Below are 13,528 nucleotides of genomic sequence, written 5' to 3' on the forward strand. Positions count from 1 at the left end.
TGGTCCACAGCAAAACCACAGAGATGAATAAAAGTGAACTGTGGGTGGAAAATCAAACTCTGTGTTGAAATTTTAGATGTTGTAATTCAGGTCCATCTCAAATGTAAATCTGTAGTTCAGATGGACTGGTTCTACTGCTCTTACTCCTTTACCACATAGCTTTGTGACAGAAGTGGGATACCAGTTCTCCTATGTTCAGTACCACATGTTTAAAGCATTTAAAACAAAGGTACACTGCCATTCATGAACAGATAAAGAAGCATGGAGTCTCCTCTGGAGACATTCAAGACCTGCCTGAATGCATTCCTGTGCAATCTGCTCGGGGTGAACCTGCTTTAGCAGCTGGGTTGGACTAGATGATCTCCACAGGTCCCTTCCAACCCCAACCATTCTGTGAAATCCACAGCACGAGGACCCTGGGTGCAGTTCCCTAGCAGAGGTCTGACAGCCTGTGCTGGAGGCCAGCAGGGATGTGGTGTAGATGTGTCACTGTGGATCAGGTGGTTGTGAAAAGCCGGTGGCTGAGAAAGAGCTGTGGGAAGCCTCGTGGAGGCCTTCCCCTTCACCTGGGAGCTGCATTTAAGCTCCAGCTCTAGCCCTTGGGCCCCTGCCTGAGGTACATTGTGGCTGTGCCTGCGCCCAAGTCATGCACCTCTCTGAGTCAGATACCCGGCCTGGCCTGGGACCTGCCTTGTGACTGCAGATCTGTCTGGCAGCCACCGAGCTGCTGGGTGGCCCTGGGCACTGCCAGGGGACTGCTCTGCTCCCCTGGCTCCTGCATGGGGCACAGTGAGGCCCCTGCCCCAGCTTGCCTCGTTGTCATTTGACTGGTGGCTTGCCTGGTTGCCACCCTGGGCTGGTGGCTTGCCTCCCCTTGCAGAGCAGCCTGCTCCAGCTGCAGTCCTCGCTGCAGTGATCCCCACACAGTTCACAAGATCTGATGTGAACCTAGAACATCTGCTTGATACCAGGATCCTTGAATAAAAGTCACATTGTTGAGACCTAAGAATGAAGAATGCTGTTTTATTGAACAAAACAAGCTACTGTTCACTGAATTTGTATTATTTTAGCTGAGGTTGTACAGGCTTTTCCTTCCCAAAGAATCGAGCTATAGTTTGGCATTTAAACTAGTTTAAAATCAGCCAACATATTTACCATAAGCAAGTTTCTAAACTGAACGGACTTGAACTCCGATTTTAGATGTTTGGCTAGTCACTCTCACTTTTATATATTCTCAATTTCCTATGAGTGTCTGTTGTGACGTCTGTCAGAGTGAATGCAGGGGAAGGTTCAGAGACCCACCACAAAGGTGGCCGAGTACCGTGCTGGGGACAAGGCTTTGCATCTGTCGTCACTTTGAGCCCTCACACACTTGCTCACTTACGCACTGGGCCTACGGTCTGGAAGATCCATAGCACAGGATACGTCTGTATGCAGAAATACCCGTATACAGAAATGTTTGTTTCAGTAGGAATTTACTTCTAAATAGGCCACTTATTGTCTTTAAATGCTGGCAATGAATACAAGAATGTTTCTGCTATGAGTCATACAATACTAAGGAAAAAAAAAGTGAATTCATAATTGAGACATCACAGACACTATGGTTTCTCAGTTAGAAGAAGATTAAAAAGAGTCCACTTCTGCAGCCACAAATTTATTTTATATTACTTGGGTTTTCATATTAAAAAGTGATATTAATACCGTTGCCTATATTACATTACTTTCCTTTATTTGTCTAAAATTAAATAGTTCCCTAGACCTGCAGTGTAGATGAGTGAATTCTCTCAGTGGAAAGACAGAAGCTCTAAAAGTGGAACAAACCCCTATTCATAATTTGACTCTTAAGAAATTTTGTCTATGCAAAGTGCCTGTGTATCAAATCCGTATGTTAACTTCTCTAACCATTTCCATCCTAGAATGTAGAAATGGTGAAGTACCTAGATTTTTTATTAAAATACTGCTAAATTCGCGTCTAAATGTTGTTTTAGGAAACACTTAACTGCAAATATATAGGTTAGGGTAAATTAATATAAAATTATTTATATACATGTGTAAAAAGGCATCTGCAAACATAAAATAAATTCCTGGCCATAGAATTTGTTGAGGAGTAAACTGAAGATCTACGTAGGCTTAATAAATACCAAATAAAAGCTATGAGTTGTTATGAACAATTCTTTGAAACAGTTTTGTTGTTTTTTTTTAATTTGAATATGTGCATATATGTTTAAATAGCAATTTATAATCGAAGTTCTGACAACTATATCACATTTTAATTATAAGACACGTTTTCTAATTTTTATTACTTTGATTAATAATTATTTCTATATACTTTCTTTGAAAAATCCCATAAGTACACATCACATCAGTACCTCAAACTCTTCCAGCAAATAAATTTTAAAAAGGCAAAATAGCAAGCCAAATCCCTGGTACTGGTCAGAGCCATAGGATCTGAATTCAACTCTAGTTTTCAAAAATTACCTGACTTTTAGTTGCTTGGATTCATGTGGTTTTGTTACTGGTTTCTCAGTTAGATAACTGCACATGACTGAATGCCGTATTTTCTTGACAGACTGAGCTATCTGTTGATCATTAAAACACTGAATTCTACTACATTTAATTTAAACAGTTGTCCTGGTTTTGTTAAAAAACAAGCTTCTCTTTTAGTGAATTTTGATTGTCAGCTAAAGCTTTCATATTAGCTGCATTTTCCTGGAGAACCAGATACATGTTTTGGTAAACATAGCAATGGAATGAGAAGTTACTGGTAAGCATGGATGCACCTCTCGTGAGAGAGGCAACGAGAAACAGGTGACCAAGAAACTGACCAATGGAGTATAACATCCCATTCACGTGAATACTTCATATAAAAGTGGGAGATCACGAGGATCTCGTCCGTTTTGCTTATGGCCGACATTAGGAGAGGACCTTATTAGTCGTTCCTGCAAACTGAGGCCTAGTGAGAAACTGAATCCAGCTCCGGTTGGCTGCAGAGTCCAATCCAGGACTTCGGTTGCCGGCTCTGCAGTTGCTGAGACTTTCAAGATTGGTTTTGTATATTTTGTATTATTTTCTTTATTCTTATTAGTAGCATTAGTAAAACATTTTTAGTTTTTCCAGCTCTCTTCTCTCTGTCCTTCTTTCCCTCCCAATTGCCTGTCCTGAGTGGGAAGGGGGAGAGGGAGGGGCAAAAGGGGGTTAACAATACATCTGCCATGGTTTTATTGTCACCCTGCAATATAAACCCTTGACAACATTCCACTTCAGAACCCACAAGACACACATACAGAAAACCAACCTTACTGTCATCCCCCATAATCTCCCTTACATTTCCCACTATTTTACGTGATTTACAGTGCTGTTATTTTCAGAGCTGTGATCTCATTTCAATTGTCATTCCAAAGCGATATAATTCACTCTAGCTTGGAAGATCAGGACAGGCCGTCACTTGAACCACAGGAAAACAGGGAGAATCGGTGCACCCTCTGTATTCGTAGGAATGACCTTCACGCTCTCTTGTACCGGCTGGTGCAGAGATACCAAAAATCCTGACTCGGCCTCTCTCACGGCAGACACTGAAGAGCCGGTTGCAATGACCCCACCGCGTTGTGCAAGAGGTTTGCAGGATTTGTGGTGGCTGCTGCAGTCCCTGACGCTGCAGATCCGCATCTTTTCCCAGGTGAGGCACGGAAGCTCAAGACTTGGTTGGGGAAGGGAAAATGTCTGAACCTCTTTTTATTCCAGACCCTTGGTACTCCTCCTGCACAGAGTGGGCAACAGTTCTGAACTGCAAAGCAATTTAGTAAAAACGCACAGCACAGACCCATAATAGCGGGTATTTGGTCAAAGCTGCTGATGGCTGTAGCAAGTACAGTCTGCCCCAAACTGCACGTTCAGCAGCACCAACTCAAATATGAGTAACAGAGATTCTAAACTATTCTACACAGAGACACTAATTTCTTCTTTTTAGGGTAAAAAAATAAAAGCATCTGTGATTTGTGGGTTTGTTTGTTTTTTCTTTTTTTTTTTTTTCATAGAACACAAACGAATACTTACAGTTTTTTCATATGCATATTCATTTACAGAAATTCCCCAAAATGCCAACTGATATTTGTACCAAACCAGTAGGTTTCTACGTGAGAAGGGCGGACAGCCAAGCAAAAAATATGATCTGTAACAACTGCTAGCTTAGCTTATTTTTTTTTATTAGTTTTTTTAAGCGGCACAGCGTTATCAGTAATAGATACGGTAGGTAAAGTTTCAAGTACATGCCTTTGGATGGGAATACTTGCGACGATCTTCCAGGAAGGTTTACCACGAGAGGGAGCTCTCACGCAGTTAGTTGGTTTTGGGTTGTTGGTTGGTTGGTTGGGTTTTTGTTTATTTGTTTTATTGTTTTCAAACTACGGAGGAAGAGCATGTCAAGATTATTCAATAGCCAAAACATTGTCAGCTTAATCCCAAAATATAAATGCATACAATTATTTATGAAAAAAAAACATTTAAAACTATATGTCTGTAGCTTTATGTATTGATTAAACTGCATGTACCTAAGGAAAACTTTCTCTCTTTTTAAGAAGAACCCTGGAGCTTCTGCTTCCCTGAGAAAACTTCTCCTCATCAATATTGGTAATGTAAGAGTTACTCAAGTGATAAATGCTGAATCTGGTCCTATTTACAGCAGGGTTTGCATTACAGAAAACAAACTAAGCCAAACCAGAGGCAAACAAGTTGGCTCACACATATTTTTCCCTTTCCCTTCTAATTCCCAGGTTGGTTGGTGTAAATGTGGGCAGATGCTGCCACTGCGCCCGTGTTCCCAGGATAAATATCAACACGCTGCCTGGTTTGGAAAGCTGTAATGACAAGGATACCGTTCTGCGTGTTTTTTCACGTTCTTCACCGCACTCACTGCCTTGCAAGTTTCCTGCAGATAACGAAATTGCCGTGACTTGTTTTGCAAGAACAGAGATTTTTCCAGTCCAAGGTCAAAATGCACCCAGCTACATGTCCCTGGGTACTGCTGTGCGGTACACTGTGTGCTCACTAGTTTTGACTTTTCAGGTCAGATGAATCAAGAATTTTGGATCCTTGTCTAGTTTTTTCATACTGCTGCTACAAACAGTAGTTTGACAATACAAAGGTAATTGCAACTATATTGAAATAGTTCTCATAGGTATTTTAACTAAAAGTTTTATCAATTTTTTAACCATTTAGAAAAATTAGTATTGATGGAATATTAATAATGTTGAGCTATTGCATCCCGATGTTTTCCAGCACGACACAAAATCTTTATACAGCAACACTATACAAAGGTTTTACACAGAACACTGGTGTATCATATTGCACCACAGAAACTTAAAAATAGAAAAGCACAATTGATTAAGGTCTAGCAAACTGACCTGCTGCACAAAACAGATGCAATCATTCGTGTGACAAACCACAGTTGAATACTTCTTCCCCTACAGACAAACATCTCTGCCACCGTACAAAAATGATACAGATGACTCTAAGTTTTGTAGCAGTGCTTTGAGAAATTAAAGAAGGTGCGATAGACTAACGTGATAAAAGTGGCTGTTTACACGTTAATTCTGACATTGTTTTATTGATCTGTTGTTACTATTTTTCATTGCCCGCGGTTTTTAATTTGTTCTTCCTTCTCTGTGTCAAGAAAATTAGCAAACAAATCATAAAAGATTTGTCAGGATGAATTGTTTAATTGCAGTATCTACATGTTAAAACATATTTGACAATAAGAAATGATGCCTTGGAGTAATTTAGTAGGCAGGCATCAGTCTGACCCCTCCCATGCCCCATTTCTGTAATCAAATTGACTTAGTATGTACAAGAAAAATACCAGACTATTAGTTTCAACTTGTGTTTCATAAACACGCAGAGGAAAGTGACCCGTGTTAAATGTGTAATTTCAAGAACATCCATGGCACAAGTCAAAATGTAGCATTGTTCACCAAGTACACTTGAAATACTGTTACATCTACTTTCATCTTTAAGGCCTTGGTACATATATTGCATCATCATCATAACTTTCCTTCGTGGATGAACTGATTTATATTCAGAAGATATTTATTACTTTGTTATTCTGATAGTCTTCATGTCAGAAGGAGGAATCCAAAACAGTGGTAAATTCAGCTTGAAAAGATACAGATCATCCTTTTACAATTAATGTAAGAAAAGATGCAAAATCAATACCTATATGGCATGACATGGATAACAAAAAAATGCCACATTTCTGCTTAAAATAGCACAATATGACACTATTATACCCTGACAATATTAAGAAAAACCTTGATGTATCGATCTCCGACCCATAAACAAATAAAAGCCTATGGTTAGTCCAGAATACATTAAAAGGAGGTGGTATATGGTTGAAGGACACCACATCCAAGATGCAATCTGATAATTTGCTTCAAGCCACCCAGTGTGGAATACGAGGCAGAAAGAGCCATCCCAGCTGTGAAGGAATCTGACAGGAACGTAAGGACAACTTTCTCTTAGATTTCTTCAGTGTCAACTTAGGCTACGCCAAACGTAATTTACGGGAACTTTCTGAGTGACCCATGTTTAAATTAACTCTATTTTTATTATTATGGTCTGTGCTTGCTATTTGTGATAAAGAGACTTTTTAATCAAAGAGGTTTTGAAGGATTTTTATGGTTCTTTCAGTGATGGGATTACATCTTCTGAATAGGAAGGATTTTCCAGAAGGCGAAGTCTGTCTGTGAAAGGAGTTTTCTGCTGGAATGACTGACAGGCCACCACAGAAAAACGATAACTGGGTTTCACAAGGTCTCAGCCTGTTAAAGCTACAGCTAGGAAAAAAAAGAGGGTAGAAACAGGGCCTGAAACACAGTATGCACTTCCTTACCAGCCAAAGGCATGAAGAGCACGGCATTCTCCCTCCCCAACCTGTTTCCCTGTATGATTCTCGCCTTTTTCAGAGCAGGACGTTACACGCGATAATTGCACAGTACACTTGTATGGGATGGGGGCATAGAAACAGGTTTGGTGCGCAATTCAGGTTGGAAATGCGCCTTGCTGGATGAGCGTCGTTTACCTCAGCTCCTGCTGTAACCACTGTGGTTGCCAGCAAGTCATATTGAGAAGACTGAAGGAAATTTGGATTCTGCATTCAATTACGGGGCTTAATTGCTCTACAAAATATTATGCACTATACAAACAGACAAGAGTAGTGGATTTACGCTCACAAGCTTGCGTACCAGAAAGAAGATTGCATACCAAAGGAAGCAATCTCCTTAACTAAGAGGCTTTTAAAAGATCTTTGGCTTGAATGGAAATGCCTTCCTTTTGGAGCCTAGCCCGCTCCCCTAGGTATAAAGTCCACTAGGACTTTGTGAGAACATCTAACAACAAAACCGTGTCCTTTGTCCAGCTGGAGGACTGCTCTAGATTCAACATTAGAGTGCTACCCCTGCCTTGCTACAAAAATAAATGAGCATACAGGAGCTCTATTTGCCAAATCAAAATGCTGTTTGTTTGCAGAGGAACCAACATTTATTGGTCCCACAAAAAATAATCCTCTTCAGTGCTAGGATGTCAAAGGAAACTGCCTTGATCTTAGGAGAACACCTCAGCAATCAAAAGGCTGCTGGTTTCCTAGTGTACCAGTGTTCATACAGTAGAAAGGCTCTAGTGCTGGCAGGTAGTAACAGGATGAAATACAGTAGGCTAATCCCCTGATTTTACAGCAAGGCAATTATTTTTTCCTGTGTTTTCTAAGAAAACGCTTATTAAATGAAATGGTGTGGAAAAAAAGAGCCACTTATCCCAGCCTGACTTTTTGCCCTTAACATAGCTTTGTGATGTTGTCTTCAGGTTGACAAAATAGTTTCAACATTTCAAGTGTGTGTGTTATTATACTTCTTCTCCCCAGCTTCCATGCTACTCGGATGATCTAACCAATATATGTGCTTTGAATCAAGGGAAATTCAGAAAAGCTAGTGCCATGAGCTTTCCCCCCTCTTTTTCCTTAGAATTTTCTGTCTTAAGAGATTGACATTAACTTGGACTATAAGGAAAGGTGAATTTTAAATTACCTGCTTTTTCAGAAAATTTGGTGGACTGATAATTGTTTCCAGTTCTTGATGCTTCAAGAGTTCAGTATCATCTGCTCAGTTCTTTCCTATTTAGCCAACCTTATTAGACCATCAGCTACTCCTAAAACTTTCACAGCAATACATTTGCTTTTTAAGCTTGTAACACCAGTGAACCAGATTCTAGTGTGCTGAAAACATGTAACAATACAGCTTTATTTTTCTGATATTTATTTTTGCATTTTCAGCAGTTTCTTGAGTGCCATTTTCAATAAAAGCAACGAGTAATTCCATACCAAGTTTTCATAATCTACCTTCATAAATGGCATTGTACACACAGGACAAGGACTATTCAGCTCCATCCAAAATTAGTTCTTCATATGTGCAAGAGTAAATCCATTGTGAACAAATGATGAGCACTTCGTAGTATTTTTGTAAAATTATAATAAGCTCAAAGTACGATACATACATTTATGTTCTAAAGGCACCTATAATCTTTTAAATCATCTTTATTATTGCTATACCTAAGGACTGATCAAGCATGGGATCCCGAATTTGCCACATCGTACCAAAATCAACAACAGACTGCTTGTGGTCTCACCTTCTGCTACACCTATAGATCTAAATCTCTTTTTTTTTTCCAGATCAATTCCCTGAACAAGGCCCTTGCAAGGTCACACAGATGTCAGTGCCCAGGACACAAAGGCAGTGCAGAATTCCTGAAAATGGGACTTGTGAGAAGCACCAAGGAGGAGCACTGTAGCAGCAATTTAGTTCGGTTTACACTGCTGTGAAACTTCCACTTGCAGGTGTGGCTCCTCAGTCTGTCCGTACCTGTCTAAATCCTGCAGCCAAATTAAGGGAGTACCTCACTTTCCTGCAGTCTCGTCCTTCGCCAGCATTAGGACTAATGAGGCGAGCGAGACAGCCAGTCTGCGCTTCCTTGAAACTAAGCTGAGCTCTCACGACACAACAGCTGCCAAGGAAAGAGGTCCCACCAGCCCTCCTCTGCCTCCATCCAGCCCCCGGGTTTCTGCTTCTATTTCCCCTGCACCAATTCTGGCGCTTGTTGGAATCGGAATCAGCAAAAAGCTAATTCTGGGGGGAAAAAAAAGGGAGAAAAATCAAGGAAAAAAATTATCTCTCTGAATTTTGTACACCAAGTCAAATTAACATCAGCTCTGGTATAAGAAAGGGAAGGACTGTAGACATGACAGCAAGGGAAGAAAAGGTCAGCCTGTATCAACAGCAGCTTGCAGTTCAGCATAACGTGAATCCTCCCAGCACCAGAGGGACCACAGCCCAGCACTGCTGTCCTCTGCCACTGCCCATCTCCCGAGCCCCGTGCCGCTGCCCGCAGCACCTGAGAGACGGCCCAGATCACTGACACCAGCTCTGTCCTGTACCCTGTTACGCCAACCCACAGTGGGCAGTGAGTGCAGGACCTGGCACAGGGGACACAACCGGGCCCAAGCAGAGTGGATTGAGCATGAGGAGGAGGCAAGTAACCCCCTTTCCTTTCTTTTCCTTCCCTCTTTTATTTCTCCTTTCCTTTTCCCCTTTCATTTCCTCTCTTTTTTCCTTCCCTCTTTCCTTTTCCTTTCATTTAATTAATTACCTTTCCCTTTTCCTCTTTTTATTTTTTTTCCCTTTCCTTCTCCTTTGATTTTCCCCTTTCTTTATTCCTTTCCCCTTTCCTCTTTTTAGTTTCCTTTTTCCTTTTCCTTCTCCTTTGCTTTACCCCTTCATTTGTTCCTTTCCTTTTCTTTTTCCTTTCCCTTCCTTTTTTCTTTCATTTTTTTAATTTCCTTTCCCCCTTCCTCTTTTTCATTTCCTTTCTCATTTTCTTTTGCCTTTTCCTTTTTTCCTTCCTTCCTTTTCCCTTTCCCTTTTTATTTCCTTTCCCCTTTTTCTTTTAATTTCCTTTCCCCTCCCTTTTTCCTTTCCTTTATTATTTCCTTTCCCCTTTCCTCTTTTTTGTTTTCATTTTTTTCATTTCCTTTCCTTTTCCTTTCCTCTTTCCTTCCCCTTTCATTTTCTTTTTAATTTCCTTTCCCATTCCTTTTTCCTTGCCTCTTCCCTTTCCATTCATGTGAAAACCACCACCACACCTTCAGAGGCCTGAGACCCCACATGGACACACTGTGAGGACAAAGGGGTAGGAAGGAGCAAAACAGGCCTTTCTAACATCAGGGGGATTTAGACCAGTTTAAACAGACCCCCAAAGCAACACCTCAAGTCACAGACCCTGCACTAAAGGGTCTGTTTTAAATTAAGTCAGCGCACATGTGGCTGAGTCCTGCTGCAGTTTGCACACCCGTACCCCGCTGGCTCCCCGGGGGTGTCTCCGCTTCAACCCAGGGCAGCGGGCAGGGCCGAACAGGCTGCAGGGCACCACTGGACAAAGCCGGGACACAGCACCTCCATTTCCCCGTGTGCACTTGCCGCAGCGGGGCTCTCTGCCGGTGTTTCCCGTCCGCAGAGCTCCGCTTTCCGCACCGTTCCTTCCCGTGCAACTCCCTCCTCTCTGCCCCGCGCCGCGGTGAGCAAAGCCGGCACCAGCCACCCCACGGCACCCGGCTGCCCATGCCCTGCGTGGGGCAGGAGGGCAGAGCACGGCGGGGCGCGGGAGCCGACCCGGGGTACCCCCCCAGAAGCGGCCTCTTCACCCACCGCCTAACGCCCCGGGCCGGGCTGGAGCACAGGGGAGACCCCCGCTTTGCAAAGGGGAACCTCACAGAATGTTGGGGATTGGAAGGGACCTCGAAAGATCATCCAGTCCAATCGCCCTGCCAGAGCAGGAACACCCAGATGAGGTTACACAGGAAGGTGTCCAGGCGGGTTTTGAATGTCTCCGGAGAAGGAGACTCCACAACCTCCCTGGGCAGCCTGTTCCAGTGCTCTGTCACCCTCACTGAGAAGTTTCTTCTCAAAATTAAGTAGAACCTCTTGTGTTCCAGTTTGAACCCATCACCCCTTGTCCTGCCATTGGTTGTCACCAAGAAGAGCCTGGCTCCATCCTCGTGACACTCACCCTTTATATATTTATAAACATTAATAATGTCACCCTTCAGTCTCCTCTTCTCCAAGCTAAAGAGACCCAGCTCCCTCAGCCTTTCCTCGTAAGGGAGATGTTTCACTCCCATAACCATCTTTGTTGCCCTGCGCTGGACTCTCTCCAGCAGTTCCCTGTAGCACCGCAGCCTCCTCGTAGCACCGCGGGGAGCCCGCGCTCCCGTGCTTCCGCGAGCGAGCCGGGAGGGGCAGGGCACCCCTGCACCCTTCGCACCGCTTCCCCTATTCCTCAACGCTTCCTCCTCCTCCTCCTCGCCCGCCGCCGCCTGCCCCGGCGCGCCGGCTGCCACAGGCCGCGCACGCCCTTCCCGTCCGCGGGCAGCGGTGCCGCCGCCAGCGGGCCACGCGGGGCGCATGCGCCTCCCGCCACCGGCGGGGCCCAGCGGCGTGCCCACGGGGGCGCGCGCCGCTCGCCCTTCCTCCCGCCGCAGCGCGGGGCGGGCCGCGCGCAGAGGCGAGAGGCCGGGGGAAGCGGGAAGGCGCGGCGGGGGGCGGGGCCTCCGGGCGCCACGCCCAGTCTAGCTGGCGCTGGCGGGGCGGCCCGCGGACGCAACTTCCACGGGACGGAGGCGGCGTCGCAGCCGGGCGGAGGAGGGCGCGGCGAAGCGTGACCGGCTCCGTGGGGGCTCGTCCGACCTGGTCCGCGGCGGGGCCGACGGGGGAAGGGGAGCTAGAGACGGAGCGGCGCTGAGACCCGCCGAGGCGAAGTTTGGAAGCTGCCCCGTGGGCGAACGGGAGGGGTCGGAGGCCGCGGCGTCGGAAGCATGAGAGGTCCGTCTCGGCCTCAGCGCTGCTGTGTCCGTGGGAGGACCGGCCAGTGCCCGCGGCGGTGAGAGGCGGCCCGGGGATCGCTTCTCGGTGCCTGCGGGCGGGAGGAGAGAGAGCCAGAGGCGGTTGCAGCTCCCGCGGGGACCCCCACAGCTGCCCGCCCTCCGCCGAGGTGCCTGCGAGCCTCCTCCGCCCCGCAGGACGAGCTTCAGCGCCTGTTCTCGCTCTTAATTTCCCGTCCCCCGGCGGTGGGAGAGGAGGGGCAGTGGCGAGGAGCCCTCCTGGGATCCCCCGCCGACGACGCGAAGGCGCCTGGAAAACCCCGAGCCCGAGGAGGCGGCTCCCGCCGACCCCTCCACCCTCCGGGCAGCCGCACAGCCTTGCGTGCGCCCCAGTCTTCCTGTCCGACTCCGGGCTTCACCTTGCGGGCAGGCTCGGGGAGGAGGCCGGAGGAAGCCGCCCGTGCCCCTGGCGGCGGGTGCGCGCATGGAGGCGCCGAGCGCGGAGCCGGGGCGGAGAGGGCGAGGAGAGGCTCCATGAGCGCCGCGGCCCTGCCGGGGATCGCCGCCTCGCCGGGCGTTTCCCTCCTGCCGCCGCCCGCCCTGCCCTGCCCGCGTTTCCGACCCTGAAGCCGCTTGGTTCTTCGTCGCCCTGAAAAAAAAACCCAAACTTTTGCGCAGTGGCCGAAGATGGAGGCTGCCGGGATGGATTATTTCTGCGAGCAGGTACAGCAGAAGGACGTGGGCCGCAGGATGCAGGTCGGCCAGGAGCTGCTGGAGTACCTGGGCGACCCGGCGAGGTCCTCCGATCTGGAGCAGGACCAGCAGCGCCTTGACAAAGTGATCGACGAATTGACAGGATGGGTCAACTCTAGTAATTTTAAGGTGAGGAGGCTGGTCGGCGGGGCTTGGTACGGGAAGACCATGATTCATCATGATAGGGAGGTCCAGACGTCCAGATTACTCTTTAATCAGATACGGGCAGAAATAAAACTACATCTATACCAGTTTTTATCCCTCCCCCACAAAGGGGAATTCAGAAATTTTGGGAGGCGTTCATTAACATTTTTTTGTTTCGATTTCTCTGTCCTAAAAGAAGCAGTAATGTTTGGGGTGTTTTCTGTTTTGGTGGGGTTTTTGGTTTGTTGTTGATATTTTTATTATTTTTTTAAATCGCTGGTTAAAATGTTGGGTTTTTTTTTTGCAGATTTTTTTTTTTTTTGCAGTTATGTTTCTTATTCTGAGACAAGATAGGTAGTGATTTTTTTTCCCTTTTTTTTTTTTCGCTACCACTCCCATTCCATCGTCTCTACACTTGGGTGTAACGTTTCCTGGGATTGCCATTATTTTCTGTAGGCCGTAAAGAGTGCTGTTTGCCCGCGTTTGTGTTGCGCGGTGTGCTTTTTATACGATTTAATGAACTGTTTGCTTCCTGGTATCCCTGTTGTGAGTTTAAAGTTGTTCATATCGTCTTTAGGTGACTTTCTTGTACGTGGGAAGTTATATAGTATCTTTACAGCAGCCCAATGATGACTCACGTTTTGGTTGGTTTGGTTGTGTGGGGGTTTTTTTTGCTGCGTTTTTAGGCTGAGCTACGAGAAAACTGATCACTCCGGC

General features: G+C 45.7%; 1 protein-coding gene across 36 annotated transcripts in view; it reads left to right on the plus strand.

The window, feature by feature from the left end:
* Window positions 1-12,375: 12,375 nt before the first annotated feature.
* Window positions 12,376-13,528, plus strand: part of CLASP2 (cytoplasmic linker associated protein 2) — a 152,230-nt gene continuing 151,077 nt past the window's right edge. For 20 of the 36 annotated variants that reach the window (XM_065051930.1, XM_065051935.1, XM_065051940.1 and 17 more), the window contains exon 1: window positions 12,377-12,796. In XM_065051930.1, the coding sequence (XP_064908002.1) occupies window positions 12,602-12,796 (195 nt within the window). In that variant the 5' untranslated portion in view covers window positions 12,377-12,601. Of the gene's footprint in view, window positions 12,797-13,528 lie in introns of all 36 variants that reach the window. The other 16 variants (XM_065051921.1, XM_065051926.1, XM_065051923.1 and 13 more) reach the window with 2 other exon arrangements.

Source organism: Columba livia, chromosome 2 (assembly GCF_036013475.1).
Source record: "Columba livia isolate bColLiv1 breed racing homer chromosome 2, bColLiv1.pat.W.v2, whole genome shotgun sequence".
Lineage (NCBI taxonomy): Eukaryota > Metazoa > Chordata > Aves > Columbiformes > Columbidae > Columba > Columba livia.